Below are 23,016 nucleotides of genomic sequence, written 5' to 3'. Positions count from 1 at the left end.
AAGCCACATGTTTTCCTGGCACAGAACACACACAAATGCACGCAAACTCACACTTATCATATTTTCTGGAATACTCTTGTCATTATTTCAAGAAATCGTCCACAGCAAAGCAAACTCATTTAACAGCAGTACATCCTGGGTGTGTTTCCACGAAGACATACAAATATTAGCGTCTAAATATAAATCATATTCAATATTTAGTGCAGTGACATCTAACAGGGTGTGAGATGCAGCCTATGTCTTACACTCATCGATGAGCAGAGAAAGGGGGCTTCTCCGGGATGACGCATCAACTTTCCCCTTTTAGCTCTTGATGTGATAATCCCCTTTTTGTCATGGCAATCTTGCTGGGGTAAGTAAATTAATCCCTCCCAGAAAACAACTCACAGCACAAAAACAGACTATATACACAAACAAACACACACAAGAGTGAAACATGCCTCGTAAGTATTAAGCCAGCAAAACAATGTTAATCTTCTCAATTATGCCTGGCATTCCTGTTAAATCTTATTTTCTTTCTTTGAAATAATGTTGATAACCCCGGAATTATGCTTAACATTCCATTCCTTTCATACATTTTGTATATAAATTACTGCCATAATACAAATCAAGTCAGGGTAGCTTCAGTTTATCAATATGAGCAGAGCAGAGAAAAGCTTTAATCTTCTCAGTGTACACAAGACACAAATGTGACATTTTGTACCATTCTCAAGCAAGCTCACTGAATTCAACAAAAATTTCCATACACTATAGAAAAACATTTTGGTATGGTTACGTTTGTTTTTGTTTTTTCTGGGGGTGATGGAAATTTTTTATGGTATTCTAATATCATCACACATTACCCCAATACTGAAAAAAAAAAAAAAAATCCTTCCTTGCGCTCACTATAGATGTTTCCCTATCCAGCACACATGAAGCATGGATATATTTTAAAAAAGATACATATTATCTGATAAATAATGCTGAAAATAATGGTACACAAAGAGTAACATTGTTTACTTGGTTTATGTTCCACCATGGGGAAAAAATCAACCCTTTGTATTTTCTATGATGTTCTATACTGTGCACTGTTGTGTTGTGTTGTATTGGCTTTTTTTTTTTTTTTTTTTTTTTTTTTTGGGGGGGGGGGGTTGTTAATGGTGCTACAAGTGTAGCTTTCTCTAACAGGATTTTAATCAAAAGTCGATGATAATTAGGATTTTCCACCCAACGCCCTCCCCCTCCCCCCCCCCCCCCAAAAAAAAAGAGTGATGAAAAATGCAATTACTCTAGTGTGTCATTAAAGTAAAAACCTATACATTCCATTACAACTCTGATGATGAAACCACCACCACCATAAAAACAAAACAGAAGCAAGAATGGATAGAGTAGCTATTACAAAAATAGGATTACTATAGTAGATGATTGAATGTTCTTAAAGAGAAGCAGGTGTCAGGTGGGTGTGATGGCAAGCTGCAATGGATGATCCCAATTATTCAGATCATCTCAATCTTGATTAAGAGGTTTGATAGGACCACAGATGCAAACCAAGAAAGAACCCCCCCCCCCCCCCCCTTCTAGTGGTTGTGGTTCGATGCTGCCTGATTGGTTGGTCTACCTCGCTCGCATACCCAAGAACTTTGTCGTAGGATTAGATTCAGACACCACAGCAGTTCAGTCAAACATGGGTGATCACCAGTGGGAACAAATTGGTCCACATACACGCCATCAGAATTGGAGAGGGGGGTATCTTCACCATTAAATATGATATACCTGGTAAATCACAACTTCTTTGTTGCTGTTGACCTAGATGCACTTTTGAGCAGATGAAACATTAACATCACTTGCAAAATCTGTCAACGTCACAGTAACCTGGCCCTAAATACACTCTAAACCCAATCACTTCTCTGCTGATGGCCTTGCATGTTCCAAATGTGCCAGACTTAGCCACATTAGCATTCACAACACTTCAGTCAGAATCAAATCTGAACCCAGGATAAAGCATCTAGGTACAATATGTGCATGAACTCCTTTCAGTGCTACTGAAACTTCCAAATGTGTGAATTTTTCCATATTCGAGTAGAGTTACCATAAAGGGTCAGTTTTAGTTGCATGTGTGGCTCGTCTCATCTCATGGAGTAAAGCATACCTCCACATTCAAATTAACATCATTACAGCATATCTACCGAACAAATTAGGGCCTCCAGAGCACTGTATCATACTAATCTCGAAAAGGAAAAACATGCTGATATTTTGAATCTACGCTATCTTTTCTATACCTGCTAATGGTTTGGCCATAAAATTGGCACTTTACTGCACAATGCCATCTTCCGCATGAGCTCGCATAAAAGAGCAAATCCGTTTACCTTTATGTGCCATTCTTGTTTGATGCTTAGAAGACATTATGGTAAATTCTCCAGAAAGTGAAAGTTGGATTACAACGTCTGAACATGAGACTACGCACATAACAGAACAATGTGTTTTGTTTTCCAAGTTTGAGCTGGAATGAGGTGTGACCTGACACGACCCCTGGCAAGTACCCAGGAGCCAGGTGGCTGGCACAGCAGGGGTTAAGGTGCATTTATGTAAGTCTGCCCACATAGCAACTGCACTGGCTCGACTTTCTTATTTGGAGTTTTCAAAGAGACTGATGCCCTTGCAGTGAAATCTGTCTACCTCACTGATATCCGTCCATGCTATACTAGCACTTTATGAGTTTTTACAGCATCTCTACAGGATGAGGCTGATGCTGTACTGCATCTACTGAACAGTGCAAGCCTGTGCTAAACAAGTCATCTTTTATCTATACCTGACAGAGATGTCTAGTGAATGATACAAATTTGAATTTGAAAAGAAAAATATGGAGATAGAGTGATGATCTTAAAGTTGATGACATTTTGCAGTCACTGTCGCTGGGATTGATTGACATACTATGCGAGACGAGTTTAGACTTTGATACTGAAGGGGCTGATTTAAATCCACTCTACTCTCCTGGAGAGTCTTTGGAATCCAACGGCAGGGCGGTGATGACAGTGCTTATCACGAGATGAAGAAAGGGAGGGGGAGAGTGATGGAGAAATAGCTGTTGTTTGTCGAGGTTTTATATCTTCTCTTGGCTGTTTGCCATGAAGTGCATCGTGACATCGTGCTAAGTGCTTTGTAATTGGTCGACAGGAATGGTGACAAATCAAATACTTCAGACGCTTTCAAAGTGACCCTGTGATCTGTTGTTTGCGCCACAAAGAATCTACAAAAGGAGTGGGTGGGGACAACTCAAGCACAAAACAATGAAAGTGTGGGGCTTTTAATTGATGTTCTGCCTACCTGCTATTCTGATATATTTGGAAGTTAAATTAGGCACAAAAGACCACCAGGAGCATAGTTTGTTGCTAGAAAGTTTACTTTACTCTGAATTCCAGCTTGGGGATGGCTTGGTGTTCTCATGGGTCATTACTGATATAGTTAGATGAATGTGAAGTTAAGTGTGTCTAGATTCTTACTTTCCTGTTCAAGTGACATTACCAAATACTACTGTTAATACCAAATATTTCGCGAGATTTTGATTTTCAGGATTTCGCGATTCATGTGCTATTCGTAAAATTAAAGACACACAAAAATAATGACTCTGATCCTGATATGAATGTGTCGCACATGTATACATTTCTCCGTTCAGTACAGTACTCCACGATCGCGAATCTAACCACTCATGAAATCGTCAGGAAGTCCCGAATCACAAAAATTTAGACTTGCTAAATATATGGCATCTACAGTGTTCAGAAGTTACATGATGCAGACCTCTTGTGATGGGTACCACTATTGCAGACAAACGATTGCCTTGCCTTGTCTTCCCTTACCCCCAACCGCATCTCTTTACTAGCTAGGGGTTAACAACCTGTCACACACACACCCACACACAAACACACAGAATTCCTAAAAACAATTTCCTCCAACCCATAATCTCCTTCCTTTTCATACCTCATTGCCCCCCTTATACTTGAGGACAATAGTAGCATCCTACCAAAGAATGAACTTTCTCTGTTTTGGAATGTTGCACTTGGTTGCCCTTGTGCGATAGCCGGAGAAAGGAAATAACTGATGGGATACTGGAATACCCTCCCCTTTTGCACCTGGGTGTTATATGGACAGTGTCAATTAAATTACCCATGTAATTGGGCAACGTCATTAAGGGCTTACCACTGGTCAAAGTCCTGGGAGAGAGGGGGGTGAGAGAGGGGGGGAGAGAGGGGGGTGAGAGAGGGGGGTGAGAGAGGGGGGTGAGAGAGGGGGGTGAGAGGGGGGGTGAGGGATTGGTGTCTCCTGGGAGGTCCTACTCAGGCCCTTTAACAGAGATTTCTCTGAGCTAGAATTGGGGGGGGGGGGAATATCCCAAGTTCAAAGACTAAGTGTAAATCCTCTCAGGCATGCTCTCATAACCCTTTTTTGGCTGGCATCAACTAACTGTAGGATCAGAGTTTCACCTAATCCTCAATTAACTGCCATACTGACTGAAGATGAATGGAGCAAAAAGGCAGCAGGGGAGGGGAGCATTATAACAAGAAATAACCTAGATCTTTAGGGGGAAAAAGCAGCTGGAGTTTAAGGTATTTTCCATGATAATAGCTAGCAAGGAAAGCTCTGACTTTTCGAGGAACCACGTCTAAGGTTGCATGCACTGTCCTTGATGTTGAAGGCAATGTAAGAAAATTGGGCTAAGTCGAGTTTGGTGTAAATATGGACCTGGGGATCATGCAACGATTAGCCCCGTCTTCACTGGCTGATATTTAGGAAAGAGGTTAGTACAGCTCTGCATTAATCCATTCTGTAAATTTTCAATTTGCAACCTAGCTGCACAGTTGCACTACCCTTGACTCTAAACTTTGCTTGAGTGCATCTATATACTTGGAAAATGCAGTGCTCTCCACACATTAGCCTTTGTTCAAGTACAGGTAGGCATGCAGCAGAATCAAGTACGTTTTCTGCGAAGTCCTGGATATGAATCCTCTGTACCATGTACAATGTCATGGAAGGGCACACCACAAAGATATGAAGCATGATATATTTAAACCAGTTTAGCTACAATTTTGTTTTTTACCTGTTGTTCACCAAGTTGGATGAGAAAGTAACTTGAGGGCAAAACAGTTTAGTAGTCAAAAGAAGAACTTTATGGGAGGACTGAGAGGTAAACATATGTGAGCTGGGTGTTCACTGGGTGATGATGCTGTGAGATGCTGTGAACTCATAATCAACAATTACAAAGACATCAAAATATGTCTGAATATGATTAGATGTTTACACTTTTTTTTTTTAAAGAAAGGACACAAAATTTCAAAATCGATTTAGCAAGCTGTTTTGGATGGCCATCAACAGTTCTAACTCACGGCCTGCGACCAAGTGCTACAAAAAATTGCAACATTCTAAAAACCAGAACAGTTTCAATTTCTCATAATCCACATTTATACCCTTTTTAATCTTATTCTTCATTGACTCCATGAAAGTAAACACACAAATCTCATACTGTTGTGTAAGTTGTTCAAAATAGTCTCCACTTCCTACCCCCCCCCCCCCCCCTGAAGAGTGTCCTAAGGGTAAGGTGGGAACAGCAGGGGCTGTCTCAAGAAATCTTGGATCCGAGCCAAATTCACTATATTCCGCAAGATGGATTCAACTGCGAATTTGAACCCAAACTAACTTGAGCTTTGAAATGCATACTGCTTCATCAGATTTGGTATGCTTCTGAAATAGCTTGTGTGCTTCCTCCAACTGAAGCAACACCTATCTGGCCTTAAATAATGAAATATCTCATTCTGATTAATGTGACAAATGATACATCAGCACATGCACAAGTTTTGCCTGAGAGAGATAGCATTCCTTGGAGAAGCACAAGATTTTAAAAATTGGCAATAATATGACAATAATGCAGAAAGTTACGATCATTTCATTGTTGTTATGTCCAGAAAGATGACATCTAATGACTAACTTGAAGGACATGTCGTAGCTAAGTGATGATGGTATCATTTATAATATTAAACAAATAGGCTTACATTTGTGCTTGAAATGTCATCAAATATCTGCACATGAAAGAAATTCATTCATCTCTAGAATAGTCATTATCATCAAACAGAAACTCAAATTATTGCTTGGGGTGATGCATCATGTTCACTTTTTAAAAATGCGCAACTTCAAGCCCTGCCTCACAATGGGTGTGTTCGTATGATGGATGAGTGCATCATTCGTTTATGAACACCATAACAAGCACTCGGGGCTAATCAAATTGAATGTGTCACCATGACACACATGTACATGAAGACAACTGTCTCATGATAAGTTTTGTCTCGTACATAGATCTCAGGGCTGACAATGAGGGTTGAAGTGTTATCCTGCCCCCTCCCCCCTTCATTTCTGCACCTTCAGCTGCTATTTGCAGTTGTTACGACAGATCCAAGCCTATACAACACAGGGCAAGAAAAAAAAAAGTAGCAGCAGTTCCATTCACCATCCTCTCCCAGCAAGCCTGCTTACGAAATCAGACGAAACACAACCTGGATTACTTTCCAAATAAGTCCACATCATTTCACTACATCGACATCAAACACTGAAAGGGAGACTTCAGTGCAATCATTGACAAAAAGAGAAAAACTGGAGTAACTCGAGCTTTTGCTGCTACTACAGGCAACACAGAGATGAATCATGTCGCTTGGCCTGTCACAAAAGTGGCCACGATCAATACCTCACTCAGCGTAGTAATTATCTATAAATCTGAACATGACTGACAACGCCTGGTTGCTTCAACCCTCACGGAGACGAAGGGGGAAAAAAAAAGGATGAAGGCAGATCCCTCAGAGATTTCCCTTCAGTGCCAGGACTTCAGAGTTCATCGGAATCAAATGTATTTCATGCATGATTTTTTTTTTTCATAATTCTTCTTTTTCATTTTTTTTCTCCCTTCCTGAACGGGTCGGGTCGCCACTCTGCCTGCAATTTTATCAGTTTATTGTTGCCCTGCTCCTCCCTTTCTGAAAATAAAATGCAGATGTGCCTATGATAATGGATACCACCGGCGACATGGAATGACAGGGAGAGAGAATACGCCGGGGCTAGAAACACAACCACACGGCATATGGTGCCGGAATCTTACCTCAAAATGGGATTTGATATTTGTTCCACCCTCGTTCTTTTTTTTTTTTTTTTTTTTGGGGGGGGGGGGTGTTATAAAAGAGCAGCCATAAACAATAACTTGATACAACTGTTATTGACAGTCTCATTGAGTTCAATTCTGGCATTCTCTATTGCTTTATTTGACTAGAGACCACAATTTCATGCAAGCACTGCCGCTTGTAACTTTTGTTTGTTCATGCAGAAACAAAAGGCTCCTCCTCCATTTGTGTCAATCTGATTTAAAGGTTATTGGTAATGACATGAAATAATGACCTAAATTTGTTCCACAATTTCCTGTCTATCGATATTATAGAAATACATCCTCTGAGGTTCATGCCTGTCCCTATGGAGGGAATTCCCTGAGGAGGAAAATCACTGATAGCACTATCATTTGTGGTTGTATATTGATATCTTCCCCAGGGCTCCCTGTGGTACTTTGAACAGCTTTATTATTATCCCCTGGAAGAGCCCCAGTAGTATAACGGGGGAACAGAGATGACCTAGAAACTTTTTACTTGGCAGAAGTAATGAGAGGCTTCTGTTCTTCTGCATACAAGACACGTTTCCTGTCTTGTTTGAAAGTTTTGCTTTCATTCAAAATCGCATGAAAGCAGACATGTAGTCTGTGTGAGAGTGTGCAGGCATTTGACAGTGAAAGTCTTGAGAATTGCATAGATCTGTTATTTCTCGACGTTTGGTACCTCAATTTGTGTTAGTAGATTTAAATGCACCCAATCTGCTGCAAATTGTGTCCAAAATTTGTGGATGCTTTAAAAAATCAATCATTTGTCGCAAAGTAATCCCAAAATCTTTCAAAAGCATGGTTTTCCTATCTGAATAGGATATTTATACCCTCACGTTTGCTACACCCTTTTCTTGATGACAATCCTCAAGTAGCACTTATCATCTTTGTCTTTCATCATGAAAATCTTTTCACTTAACCATATCAGTCCATTCAGTAACATGTTTATCACAATATCCATAGCATTTTCGGATGGTGGTCCTACAAAGATGAAGAGAACCTTCACACATGAATTGTAAACACACACAAAAATGCATATAAGAAAGTAATCAACTTTTGAATGGAGACGCTCTGACACCAAAAATTGCATTTCTAACATAGATTTTTACGTAAATGCAACTATTCAGATTAATTTCTTCAGAAACAGATAACAGCAAAGAGCATAATCAAGGCACTAACATTGTATATTTCACTTAAATTCAGAGAGCTTTTGCAGCACTACCAGTTTCATGCCATTCTAAGCAACAGCTGCCTAATGCAAGGGCATTAGAGTCAAGGACCAATCCTCACTGCTACCAGTTACAGTACAGAGTTCCTTGTGTAGGCCTACTAATTCTGCTCAAATTGTGTCAAATAGTTCACATACTTTATTCAATAGATGAGAGAGACATCTGCACTGCACAAAGCAGTTACTACAGTCATTCAGGCATTCTGCTTTCTTTGATTTAAGTCCCTTTCTTTCAATGCCCCCACGCTCTACAAAACTTTCCAAAACATCACCAGGGAAGGATAAATTACTTATAGGCCTCGAAACCATGCACCGGTATCCTTTCTTGTAGACGCACTGTGCACTTCACTGTGCATACTGCACACAATCAGTACTTTGGCAAGTACCGTAGGCTTGCTTTCTTTTCTGTTGTTGACAAGTAAAAAATAAGGGGGGGGGGGGGAGGAAAAAAAGAGAGAGGAGAAAAGCAGAAGATGTGTACAAAAGAGAAAGTTTGATCTAACTGTCCATCAAAACAGGATGGGACATATAGAGTCGTCTCGTTTCGGGTGCCACTCAAACAAAGAGTCGTGTCCCTGGACAAAGCTGCTTGGAATGTTAACTGGTGCAAGCCTGACACCACTGCGTACCCCTGTGCCTGTAACATGTCCTGTTTACATCCAACCCGCGCAGTGACAAGGGTGGAACGGGCATTCTTTGACTACGCCGAGAACGTTGTGGTTGTGTTTGCTCAACTTTGTAATCATAAACAATGCGTCAATGTATTCCATCATTCATACGAACAACCTGAAAATAAATGAGGATGCAGCATTAATGAACCGTTTGGCCATTGTCAAGGATATGAATGTTGATATACTATAATTCGACCCCCCCCCCCCCCAAAAAAAAAAGAGAGGTCAATCAGAGTATAGAATGTATCTATTTTTGCTTTGTGGTTGGATAAAGGGGATACGTGGGAATGTAAACAAGTACACCATTTTCTTTTTTGTTAGCTTTTCAACTTAGCATTTCCATTTTGTCTTACATCAAAATTAGATACAGCCAAGCCAGTCTAAAGCATGACATAAAAAGTCTGATAATGCTCACTGACAGGTTGAAATAACAGCTGATACACAGACTGTGAAAATGATGTGTGTACATGCACATAACTGCTTGACGCGATCTTGATGGAAGTAGTCTAAAACCTGCTATGATTACCGTATAGGCATCTACTTGTTTTGGCCATCAAGATTCCCTCCTCCAACATCTCGATCACACTCACTTCAGACTCCATTCACACTTAGCCCCATTCGGTATACTTTCTTCTCTCATCTTTGCATTACTTTCACTCTCTCTTTTCCCTCCTCATTTGCACAATTCCCTTAAGCTTGCATTTCAGCCATCGTCCAATTGCCTTATAATTCTATCATGTCTTCTACCCAACTTTCAGTATGTATATAGCATATCTTTTATAGCACATGATATCAACACAAAAATACAACTGTGTGGTTCTTTTGCATCCGGCATATAGCTACAACTTGGTGTAAAAGAACTTTTACAAGCTGAAATCTGTCAAATTGTGGCTACTTTGTGCCAGTTTAGGGGCACAAAGTCCTGACTTCAACGTTCACACGAGCAGAAGTGCGCACATCCTCTCCCTCTCTCTAAACAGTGGCACAAAGCGACGCTTCACAGGTACCAAGGATGGGCGGGCCGCTCTCTCTTTCACATCGCCACAACGACAATGCTTACCTGCCAGCAATCCCTTGACGGTGCTCACGGCCGCCCGACACTCTGCAAGGTCTGCAAACTGGAACGGGTTGACGCAAGCTCTCGCCTCCGAGCTGCAGCCACACTCCTCCGCCACGATGTTGCAGCCCGAGAAGGACTTGATTTCACAGGTTTCGGTGAAGCTGGAGCTGGTGTCATCCTCAAAATCTTCAGTTTAGAGAAAAGACAAAGTCAAAACAAAACAAAACTAGAGATTGTAATTTGTCATTACTGACAAATTAAGGTGATCCGATTTTTTTTTTTCATCAATGATTCGAGTCCTGATCGCAATAGGCATGACCATACAGGTTTCGTCTGTTGCTAAAAACGTTGGCCGTGTGATGTTTGAATTCTCGTTTAGAAAAGGGAGTCATATCTGCCATCTTTGGTACCAAATTCCGTATACACTAGATAACGAAGATACAACAACAAATACATATGACCTTTGACCCACCTTTACACTCCCAAGATGGCATCTGAGGAAAAAGTGGTTATTTTGTGAAATGATTCTTGCGACATCGTCTATACGTGTGCAAAGTATGGGAAAGATAGGACAGGAATTCGCCAAGATACAAGATGAAACATTTATGACCTTTGACCCTAATTTACATACCCAAGATGTTGTCCGATCAAGTAGTTGTTATTTTATGAAATAATGTACGTGACATGTACTAGGCATGTGCAAAATATGGGATTGATAGCCATTGTTGTTGTTCATCTATTGCACAGAAACTAGTAGAAAGAAGAAAAATAAAGAAAAAATTATGTTATTTTATAGAAATTTGAAGGAGAAGCATAAAAAAATCAGAAAAAGATAAAGTAAGGAAAGGGAGATTAAGATTAACTAAAGAAAAAGAAGAAAAAAAGTGTTTAAAAAAATTTAAAAAAAAATATTGGCAGGAGTGAGCCTCGAACCAGGGACCTTAGGGTTACGAGTCGGATGCGCTACGCAATGACCTATTTCATTCTCCATAGGCCCTGTGTATTAAGCAAAATGACGCTGCATCGAAGCCTCGTGCCATTTTCAACCAAGTTTTTCGAATTGATGCCGACATCGTATGAAAAAATGGAGGGCACACTTACGATAGCCCAAAGTCTCAGCTACAACATACTAAAATCTGGGAGAAATTTACCGAAGCATAAGTGAGCTAGTGCTCGAAAAAGAGAGTCATGTCAATTTTCACTGCCAGAAAAACTGCTCTCCCATAGAGATAACACGTAAACTGGTCAAATTTGACAATATTACTTTCAATCCATTTTTACGAGGTGATGCCGTCCTCCAATCAAAATGTTGTAGTTATATTAATGAAAGATCATTTAATAAGCTACAACATACTGAAATCTGGGTGTAAATTGGAAAAGGATAAGTGAGATACGCTCGAGTGAACTTGAAATTTGATGACGTCATTTTGAAAATTTACTTTTTTTACTTTATTAAGAAATTTGATATCTTTTAATCATTTTGCCAGCATCGCCAACCCATGAAATAACATATCCAACTCATCAACTTTCAGAATATGTAAAGAAAATGGAAGGTTACCGTCCATCCTGACGAGTAAAATCGGATTTAAAATTGGCGTTTTTTTGGCATCGTTGCACTGTATATCGCCATTGACGCGCGCGCGGAATTTCAACTTTGACGGGCCCGTATGACGTCATATTGAGTTGGATTGACTTGAAACTTGGTAGAAATATTCCTTGACATTTTAGGCATCTGATAAATTTAACAAAACGGGAAATTTCCATTGCATATGAGCTGTGTGTGCGAATATGTGCGCGCGCGTACGCGTGCGTCCAATTTTTTCAATTTTTCAAAAAATGCTCCAAATGGTCTGAAACGTGTGCAAAAAAAATTTGAGCTCGATTTGAGCATACAAATATTTCAACGCGCGCGTACGCGCACGTTTTAAGAGAAAATATCAATTTTGAGAATATGAGTAGAATGCGCATAATTTGAAATGTATGTGACGTAAATTTCATTGCAAAATTCTATTCCATTAATGAGATATGAATGAAAATGTGTTTTCATATAATGACGTCATAGTGACGTCACGATAGACCAATCACAATGATACAATAGATTTGTCGTCTTTGGGACATGATACATATATGGTATGAGTTTGAAGTTGATACTCTGGGTACTTTCTGAGTACGTAGATACACAACTTTTGTCCAGAAATAAAGAAAGAAGAAGAAGAAGAAGAACAAAGAATCCGTACAGATACAGAAGGTGATCCGAGAGGATACTCGGATCACCTAATGAGAGTCCTAGTGAAGATTACAATATGGACTCAGTCCAGCACAGAAAATGTCCACTGCCTCTGAAGCTAATGCTGTTGCTTGAACTTACAGCTACATTGTATGTTTGCATGTTACATCTATATCCTATGTGTCCTTTCAGCTCCCATTTAACCTTACCACGGCAACATTCATTTAATGGTCATCACGAGAGGTGGTCCACAATTTGAAAATGTGGCATGTTGCATGGAAAACCTTGATATGTGCAAGAAGTGCCCATCAGAGTCACAAAGCACAAAATCCCTTGTGTCTGGGGATCAGCCTTTAACAAAAGTAAACAAGCTGTGATCAAAAGATATGAATCTGTGGACAGATTTCAGCCTGATTTTTGCCCGACACATATTTGACTCATTCTCGCATAGCATTTATTTTTTATTTTTAGCAGTTCATCAAATTTATGACATGGAAACACACAATATGTATTTCACATTTCCAAGGACACTGCACTGAAGTTGGAACATGTCCCTGTGGCTATGGCGTAATTTAACTACAGTATTAACAGCCTTAAAACATGCTACAAAATCTCTATTGATTTTTTTCCCCCCTATCTAACACCGAAACACAACCAACTTAAATCTAAATGCAAAGTAGTTTAACACTTTACCCATGCATCCGAGAGCAATTTTCTGGTCTTTCTTGGCTTCTCAGAAGGAAGGGATCGTAAGCTAACTCTGCTTTTTGTTTGAATAATAATTAGATTGAGAAATGTAAAGAAATCAATTTCAGGCCTATCCCCCTCTAAGGCCATACCATTAAAAGTTACAGGTGTTTGAAGGTGAGCAGGATTGAAGTAGGCTACATAGGGATTAGGGTCCTTGAATGACCGAAAAGGCATATTCTGATTAAAGAAAAAGAGGGAAAAAAAACAGTTAACTTATCAGGTTGGAGTTTGAGAACAGTTATTGTTACATGACAATTAAACAGAAAGGAACTTCAAAAGGAATACCGGTACATTTCTTCCACCAGAAGCCCCTTTTCCACAACAGATGCAGTTACAATTTGCAATTGTGCTGTGAAATAACACTTCATACTCATTTGCATGTCAATCGGAAATCATATCTGATTCACAGATTGGAATGCATCTCTGAGCTGAGTAAAGATACCATTTTTAAAGCTTTGAAACACTGTAAGGGAAACACAAGGAATATTGTCACTCGTCACTATTTGGCATCATGTGCTAAGATTAGACAAGTCACATCGACAGAGATCACAAACTACAACCAAGAATTTCCTGGACATTCTACAGGTGGGAACAGAAGAGTGCTGCAGTGTACTTGTCATTCCCAAGCAAATTAGTGGCATGTATGCACACACACTTGTTAAGATCAGAGACTTGCTAATGAAGAAAATCATATCTTAACAGCATATCCCATTGCATACATGTATAGTGTCAACAAGTAGAATGGTTTTAAATTCTTGAGTTTTGAAATCATATATCATACGTAATAACATTTAAAAACAGCTGAGGATTCACCAAACAGCTAGAAATAATCTCCCCCACTCCACCCCGTCCTGTCTCTCTTTACCTTCAAGTGTCACATATCTTCTTTACCCGTCATCCATTCAATGACAGGACAATCAAACAAGAGAAGGCCTACTCAATCTTATCGATTAGCTGAACTGTCTGGAAAATCTCTCTCTGAATCAAGGTGTTGTTGTAGCAAGATGCTCTGTCACACTCCTTGAGTACACTCCTCTAATTATGGGCCGCACAGAAATCAATATCAGCACTCCTATTACTACTTTCCTTGTTTCACTCCCCCATGAGAGCAGCATCAACAAGCATCCCATGGCTGCAGTTTACAAATGTACATACATTTACTGTAACCAGAAAATATTCCTTGTTTGGGGGCTACAGTGTAGGTTCATCCATGACAACTAGATAATGTATGCTCACAAGTACAGACACAAATGACTTTCTTATTTACCAGGTAGGCTTACTTGTGATGCGTATTCAAATACTAAATAAAGATGATGCATGTACAGTTGTGCATTGTAAACTAAAGAAACTCAATGCTAAAATACATTGTGTGTGTCGTAAAAAATAGTATAGATGGGACCATGGAGCTACATGTACTGTAGCTCCATGATGGGACTTTGCTTTTGCTTTTTTTTTTTCCTTGGCTCGATTGTCAGTTGGAGAAAAAAAACGCAACACAAAACATATTCTTAAGATTACAAGAACTTGGAAAAATTGTATGCGCAGTCAAGGTGCTTGTATTTTAGGATCCTACAATACGATACAAGCAAAAACCCTCACATTTGATGTACGTACGTAGGATAACCATGGAAGAATCTCATTAGCGTGCAAAGGAAATGGATTCAGATACACTGCTTTGCCCTGCTGTGGAGTATAGGCACATCGTGCATACCTGTTCCAAGGGATCCAGTATTCTAATCCCATCATGCAAATAATCACCGAGGCCAAATGAACATGCATGTGGCTTCAGTTGGAGAAACATTGTTCATCCCTACAATACTAGTAAGTAGGAAAGTGTGCATACATGGTACAGTACATACACACACACACACATGTATACACTTGTTTTTTTAGATTCCACCAAGTCAACTGAGCACAACAGGCTTCATGATGTGCAATCATGTTGTCTTTGAAGCCATGCATTTCTTCATGCGTGTGTTTCACATTCTATCAAATGTTTTGAGCATACTGCATTACATGCGGTGAGGAGGTCTCAAAAACACATTACAGTTTGCCCCAAAGCCCTGGTGCATGCAAAGAAGAAATCAATACTGTACATAGTAAACAGAAATGTTTACAAATGCTAAACAAAGATGTCTACCAGAAAGACAATTTCACTCATGTTCATTCAATACGTTTTTGTTTGTTTTTTAATATGCACTGCATGAAGAGAGTGTAAATACTGTTCATTTGTTTCTACACTGGTGCGCCATAAACAAATATGCACCTCATGATACAGTACCATTGGAAGAAAAAGAAAGATTATATAGATGCAACAGATATTTACATCAATACAGTGTGTCTATTGCACATACATTGTACACTGTACACCTGTACTTCCACAAAACTGGGTACACTGTAGTTCATAAAAGTTTCGTTTATGCAAGCCCATTACCATCTACATGTATTTTTGACAGTACTTATGATTTGTTGAAGCAAATTGCATGCTTCAATGTCATAGCAGTTTTAGTTGACTTTTTTTTTTCAGGTCTAAAAACCATCTAACTTCATCAAAATGTATCAAACAAAAGGAATGAAGGAAAAGTGATGCCTTTAACAAAAATTAAATGCACCCAACCAATTTGTGAATATTTTTTTGTGTGTGAAACAGAACTTAAGAGACAAATTCACAAGTGTTGGTAAGCAAAAAAGTCAGCAATGTCCTAGTTTGAAGATGATATGCATGGTGTTTCTGTTCACAATTGATGTAATACTAGTAATTAGTCATCAGATGATACACAATCAAAAATCATGGCTAATACAGTGCTGGTTGGGCAAGTGTTTTATGCACATCCTCTATAACTTTTTTTTTCTTTGGGCACTTTATACTTCTGAGTATAAACAATTCATTTATCTGCTGAGCATAATTACACTACAGGCTATTATCAAACAGACTTCTATATTCAGTTGACAATCTGAAAAGTTCCAAATGAAATGTTGTTGAGCATTTGAGTATCTGTACAATTTTGTATGTCAAGCTTTAATAAAATACACACATAAAAAAAAACATGTTGTGTGTAAAGGTGTGATTGTATCTTAGCTACTTATACATTGTAAATAGCTTCACTGCATATTCTTTGCGAACACAAGCAGTTTTCCTGACAAAACTCAAATTTTGCACTCATCATATTTTTTACAGACAGCTATGTACAAATCAGCATTGAGGAAGTTGTGTTGCCTTTGTATGCATCAACACACCATAGTATATGACAAAAGTTACAATACTGACATAAGAATGCATTTTAGGGATACTAGTGCATCACAAAATAAGCTTTCTTACAAAGACATCACAATGACCTCTTCTAACCATGAACATCGGAACAAATTGCTTGACAGTCATTGAGAGTTACGGATGTGGTACAGCTGTATGATTAATTAGTGTGATTAGACACTTACTGCTCAATACCATTCACAAATCAGTCATCAAATTGATTATTTCCTCTGAAAATGACAAGAATGTTAAACGTACATTAGCGTTATTCTGAATCAATTACACACAAATCAACTGGGTGGCCTGTTCACAAAAATTTGTAGTTGAAAATATAAGAATATAAGACATTTTTTTGTGATGAGTAGCATTGCCTGCTCCCTCCTATAAATCATGCCAGTCTAACAAACAGCACAGAACTGTCCATGCACACTGCATTTACTCTGCCCACATGGCATACAGTTGTACCCACAGGCTTTGAATTGTTTCCCCCTTTGCATGTACCTGCATACCATGCCCTCCTGGCATGGGGAGGACTGGATAGCCCTGCTCCATTAGTCCTGCTCTGATTCAGAGCTAAACACCCAGAGCATTTACACACCAGCAGCATGCTACCTGCCCTTTGCCCCCTACAATCATCCAGCCCATTCTGTGGAGTGCTGCTGGGGTCTGCAAAAGTCCATTCAATCACACACTTGCAAGTGTGACTCTGCGCTTTGTGACGGAGCCCTAACTGCTAATGTCCCCGGCTTTTAGAATTTCAAATAAAGAGCAGCTAATATTTCCAGTAACAAATCTATGGTAGAAAGGCCAGTATTTGCAAATCAATGCATCTGATGGCCAGCTGCACACATCACTAACTCTTTATCTTGAAGTGTGGTCTATACAGTGTATGCCTACATGTAGGTTTTTGTATCTTTGTAATTGAATAGGAACGTTGCATATTGCTATCTCTTCCTTTCTTTTTGATTCACTGCCACATGTTATATCTCATCTTTTGAACTGCAAGTTACCACATGTATGTTTCCTGACTATAAATATTAGTCTATGTGCACATTTTCCATTATTCAATACTTGTGACTTAAATGAATAAGCATTCAAGATACAGCTTTATTCTCATTGTATCTAGAAAAACTATCTGACTTTGAAGACATTGCAATAAAAATCTTCACAATGACTGCCGCTTAAATTTCTAACTGGAAATACAGGGATGAGAGGAAATTTAACAGAAAAAACACCTTCCCTACCTGAATTTGACACATCATATCATTTGTGCAACTGTTCTTTTCTGAGTTGTTTTAATTAATATTGAATACTTTCATTCTAGTACCTTTCTGACAGAAACTGCGGAAGTACATTGTAGTTGCGGCCCTGAGCATACATCCTTCAAAATCAGGCTTGATCATCACTCGATAGAGCAGCAGTACGTCTCTCATCATTCTCGGTAAATTTCATGAATATGTACCCCTGTGAGGACACTACCTCCTTGCCCTTTCTGTTCCCTCATCTACGTGTACATGCACATTAATTATCATTGAAGTAAGTAGGAAGATATGATCGCACAAACAGGAGGATAGACCTAACTGTAGAAGCCTGACTGCTGTTTCAGCATTCTTCTAATATTTTCCATAAATGGCAAATGGTAAAACAATTTTGCAAAAACAACAAAAGACTTCATCTTCATGCCCACAGAGTGGCATTCAATAGGGAGCTTCTGCTAAAACAGAAAAATATATTTCCTAGTATAGTGTAGTACCAAGATTGCTCAAACAGAATATGTTTTCCCTCAATACCAGCAAAAGGTCACAAAGGTAGTCAATATCTTTCCTTCTCCTCTTTCTATATTCCATTATCCCCTGAAAATCTCACAGCTACAGTTTTTTTTTTTAGCTTCATTAGTTTTATTAGACAATGAATTAACCTGTGCAATCATCTCCTGACACAGTGGTACACCATGTATCTTTTCAATTGTAGATCTGAAAATTGATGACACGACTTTGTCTTGTCTTGCTAAAGATGCCCACAATCAATAATGTAGGTTATCATGGCACTAGGGATATAGACCAAGCTTGACCTGTCCTGCATTGACAAACCGAACTGCTATTTTATACTAGTACTGTACTTTTTTTTTTCTAACAAAAAATGTCCAATGATGGTTGGTTATTTGCTGACCCTTGACATTGAAATGTGTCAAGGTTTGAAGCAGCCACTACTTGCTACTTCCTCTGGAAGGCTGTTCCAACCCTTTATGGTCCTCAGTATGAACAGGGAGGTGGGAAGACCCCTCCCTGGTATGAAAGATGACCCCCCCCCCCCCCCTGTATTGTGTTCTGCAGGTGACAACCTGTAACTGTTTCCTATGAGAGCATTGGTGAGGGGGTAGTGGGAGAAGTTTTGATTTGATTACCAGTATTGGGCAGTGGGCAAGGTCATTGTTGATCCTAAAGAGCATGAAGAGATGTGAGATCTCCCTGCAGTGCTCCAGGGACTGCCAGTCAAGGGTCTTGATCATCTAGCTTACACTTGATGTGATATGATACCTGAACAGCACAAAGCTAGTAGCTTGTCTCTGTACAGACTCTACACAATATACATGTAGCTTATTGATGTTTTTCTGAGTAGCAGGATTCCAAACATGGTAGGCATACTCCACAGAGCTAGGCACCTTCTAGAGCTGGTCTTACAAAGGCCTTGTACACTCTTTCCTCGATCAATATTTTCACTTTTTTTTTCTTTTTCTAAGGAAGCCAAGTTTGACATCATAGTAATAGTATGTAAACTTGTACATTGTACATAGTACATCATGGATGTCACTAATATAGCAACATTAAAAGATGCTAAAGTCTCTCTATAGTAATCATAATGATATGGGGTCATTATGAGATTTCGGCTTCCTGAAAGTTCCACTTCATGATAGCAAAACTTCTCTGTTTAAAGAGGATTATCAGAAACAAACCAATGAACAGGAATCTAATTCTCAGTAATCACTTTGACTGACAGATAAAACCTTGTGTTATCTACATGTATAAATGTTTTTATTCATTGGACATGAAAGCTGCAATACTGCTCCCCCTCAAACATAAGAAAACAAAGAAAACAAAATTCAAAATACAGCAATACCACTTTCACTGCATTCACTCTTTATGAACTAAGTTAGTACAATGTAAGTTCCAACCTATGGAAACATGCAAAACAAGTGTACAGTTTTAAAGTACGCTAACATGGATTTATACAATTCTGACTCAGTCAAGAACTGGAAGTGGAAGTATGAACCTGGGATCATTTCAGGGTACATGTATGTACATTTGGGGAAGTAAAAATTAAAAAAAGAAAAATTTTGATCATTGAAGTGTCACATTCTTTTACTTTAGTGGATCTGGCAAATTTGGTTTCCACGGCAGCAATATATATTTATGCTGGTAAAAGATAATATGAAACTCCCAAATTCACTAGTTCAGTAGTTTTTTAATTAATTAGCTAGACTAGTAGATGCTAGAGTAGAAACAGTTCTAACACTAACAGTTAGGCCTTTACAAACATGGTTGTAGTGTCGTCTTGAATTGCAACTAACTGCGACCACATCTGACGAAACATGACATCAAAAGATATAATTTTTTACATGAAATCCAAACAGGATGAAATTAAATACAAACCACTGCATATTCCAGGAACATCTGAACGCACGGATCCTCCAGATTCAACAATCCGTTCACATACGGACCCCTTATCACATTGTCCATGTTTGTTGAATTTCCCACCGCAAGATTGTCCCGGTTGCTTGGCGCACTGCTTGCAGCAGCCGCAAACATCATCTACAAGCCCTCCAGGGCAAGACAAAACAGGGCAATTCTCAGGAATACAGGTGCCGCAAGACAGGGCAGAGATTGTGGTGAAGACCGAAAGCATAAGCACCGCTGACACTAGCAGTTGAAAATGTGTCAAGGCCATCACTGAATGATAAATTGTATCACTTCAAAAACAAAGAAAGAAAAAAAGAAAGTTGATGCACATCAAAGCAGGTTCACAACGAAACAATCATTTATTGCGGAACTTCTCTTGTATGTCATCAGCTTATATCCAGATCAATGCCATGGACGGCTGCCAGTTGCTGTGTGAGAAACAGAAGGAATATTGCGACACCAGCCGAACGAGCGGAGTGTGGATGTGATTACTACACTGCATACCGCCTTCCGGACGATTTGGCAGAAGTTCCGACTTGATGATACAAGTGTCCGTTCAACGAAGGCCCGTTACCACTCACGGAGTCTCTGGCTTCAAAGTTCTGTCTATTAAACGTTAGTAACCAACCTATCCCAAATGAGCCAAATATTATTCATTTGAGAGACAGCACACCAGGCCAGAGAAGGGAGGTTCACGGTCAACACACTATTGTTTTGGTCGATAGCCACCGCTTAGCAGATCTGTAAGTAAAATGACAGCTAAAATCGAAGTCAGAGAAGACCTAACGTGGGTCACTTGGTGACTAGCTGATGCCCCGGCTCCGCTGTCTCAACCATGCACTCCACTGGTACTGCCGTACTTGTTTTGAAGGGTAGACCCGATCCTATTGACTACAGACCTCGACTGCCGTCAGGCTCGCGAGGATGGCATCGCATCCGCTGCTGTTCCAGTATCGAGTTGACAACTATATAGGCCTCGATGAAAAGCTAGCAAGCTACCGAACTTCCAGATGGAGCAACTGCTGTTGCCAAACAACCACTTTGGCTCCTTCAACAGTCTGTGAGCTATATTAGACGTGATGTGTGTGCGATCGCATCGCCCATCAGTGAGTGGTAGACACCAGCTAGGCGCTAGGCATGCATGCATAATCATGTGGATCGGAGCAGGTTCAACTCTGCGAAAGACTGGCTGCATGCAGCAGCAGTTAACAGCCCGCACGCTCGTACCCTCATGCTGTATGTATTATATTGCGAGTACGTATTCCGATGTGCGCGTACGTAGTGGGATCCACTCGAACTCGACTGTACAGGTGGACTTTACAAAGGACCAACAAGGGTAAACTCCCCGGAACCAGCGAGGTGGTGTGAGACGAAAACCTCCTTATCGAAACCACCCTCGGCGTGCTGAACGTTCGCTCGCAGAACTTCTCGCACTTTTATCCTGGTTTGTGATGCCCCCTTTTAGTTCTTAGAAAAATAACACACAACGCAAACAATAACCAAACAAAACAAAAACCCGCTCAAACATAAACTGGAAAAATGCTGAAAATTACAATGAAACAAACCAGTGGCTTTCCGAAGCCGCGGGGGGGGGGGGGGGGGGGGGGCATGTTGGCCCCTTGACTCTCTGGGATCCACCCCTCCCCCATGCACTCAAACACGTTCCGCTGCCCGCCCCTTGGCCCCTGGACCCTGATACTAGTGCATCTCTAACGTTTTGCCACATCCAGTCTCAGTTTGTTATCATTCTTCCTTCTTCTTGCAGAGTTTCAGTAATTTTCTTGAAAGGTGATCTGTGTTTAACCCTATAAAGACCAAGGGGGCACATTGTGCCCCCTACCATATTTTCATTTGCCACTCCTACTCCCTTCACCCAATTTCAATCAAATTAGGTAACTTTTCCTAAAATTTTATTACAACCATTTTGATATATAATTTAGCTATGTCCGATATTGCTGGTTGCCATGGCAACCGTAAACTGACAACCATGTCCATCAAATTTTGCATTTTTTTTTTTTTTGGTTCCAATTTCAGTTAAAGGGAAGGTCCTGTTTTGGTTGATGATGGCACGTCGGGATGAAATTTTTTGGCAAGATAATGAGAAACTACTTATGAAATATGAAAGAGCATTGAAATTTATGGGGAATTCAAAGTTTGTTTGACAAAAATTGGTCTAGAAATGGCTGAGAAATGCAAAAATACGTCGTCCGATAAAAGTGTGGGACCCACACTTTCCCCCGTGATACGACCTTACCTCCCTCTACCGTTTGAATTTGACTACATTGGGCTTGGGGCTTTTTCAACCGTTATCTTCCGCACACGCGAGCGATGTGTACCGCACGGCTTGGTCTGGGAGGTTCACCTTTTCACCTCCGTGAATTTGGGAGAGAGACGGCGCGGCGAGGGAATATTGCGTAATCATGGGGGTTCATGGCACATTTGCAGACCTGTATGCACGTCGTGTGTGCGTGGAGTTCTGTGATCGCACTGCGCTATCAGCCGTCGCGTCGTTCCGTTTGTTTACTTGAGGGCACATAGTCTCTTTTCCTCGGTGTGATGCTGCGTATAGAGCTCTACGGATTCCGACTCGAGAGCAACTAAAACAGTTAGGTTTTGCGAGACGAGGTGTACATACGTCTCCGACCCAGAAATCTCGCAAAAGAATATAGAATCTTTCGAAATGAGGCGTAGAGGACAACGAAGGGATCGCGATTATTGAAACTGGACAAGATGCCTTCATCCCGTAGAAATGAACCGACGCGACACCTGGATCTACCGACCCCAGCTCGCGATGTCCTGAGTGAAAAAGTGAGTATACAGGTATTTAGTGTAGAAGTTAGTCAGTCCGACCCATCTTTATCCGTAAGTGCATGATGTGAGAGCTTGAAGTTTATCTCGTGAAGAATATCCTGTGCCTGCTAGAAAAGATGTATGTAGGATGACCCACAAAAGACTTGATTACTTTATTTTTTCACCTTGATTTTCAAGGTTTTATGC

General features: G+C 40.0%; 1 protein-coding gene across 1 annotated transcript in view; it reads right to left on the bottom strand.

The window, feature by feature from the left end:
* The window catches only part of LOC139739105 (cysteine-rich motor neuron 1 protein-like), a 112,903-nt gene extending 91,722 nt beyond the window's left edge, over positions 1 to 21,181 (bottom strand). Inside the window, exons 1-2 of the mRNA XM_071649726.1 lie at positions 19,993 to 21,181; positions 10,116 to 10,301 (exon numbers count right to left, since the gene is read on the bottom strand). Of these exons, the coding sequence (XP_071505827.1) occupies positions 10,116 to 10,301; positions 19,993 to 20,287 (481 nt within the window). The 5' untranslated portion in view covers positions 20,288 to 21,181. The remainder of the gene's footprint in view (positions 1 to 10,115; positions 10,302 to 19,992) is intronic.
* Between the last annotated feature and the right edge of the window lie 1,835 nt (positions 21,182 to 23,016).

This window comes from Diadema antillarum, unplaced genomic scaffold (assembly GCF_040938485.1).
Source record: "Diadema antillarum isolate AM-2024a unplaced genomic scaffold, OU_Dant_1.0 scf00000029, whole genome shotgun sequence".
Lineage (NCBI taxonomy): Eukaryota > Metazoa > Echinodermata > Echinoidea > Diadematoida > Diadematidae > Diadema > Diadema antillarum.
The sequence above is the reverse complement of the archived record's forward strand: the minus strand, read 5'-3'. Positions and strand labels throughout refer to the sequence as shown.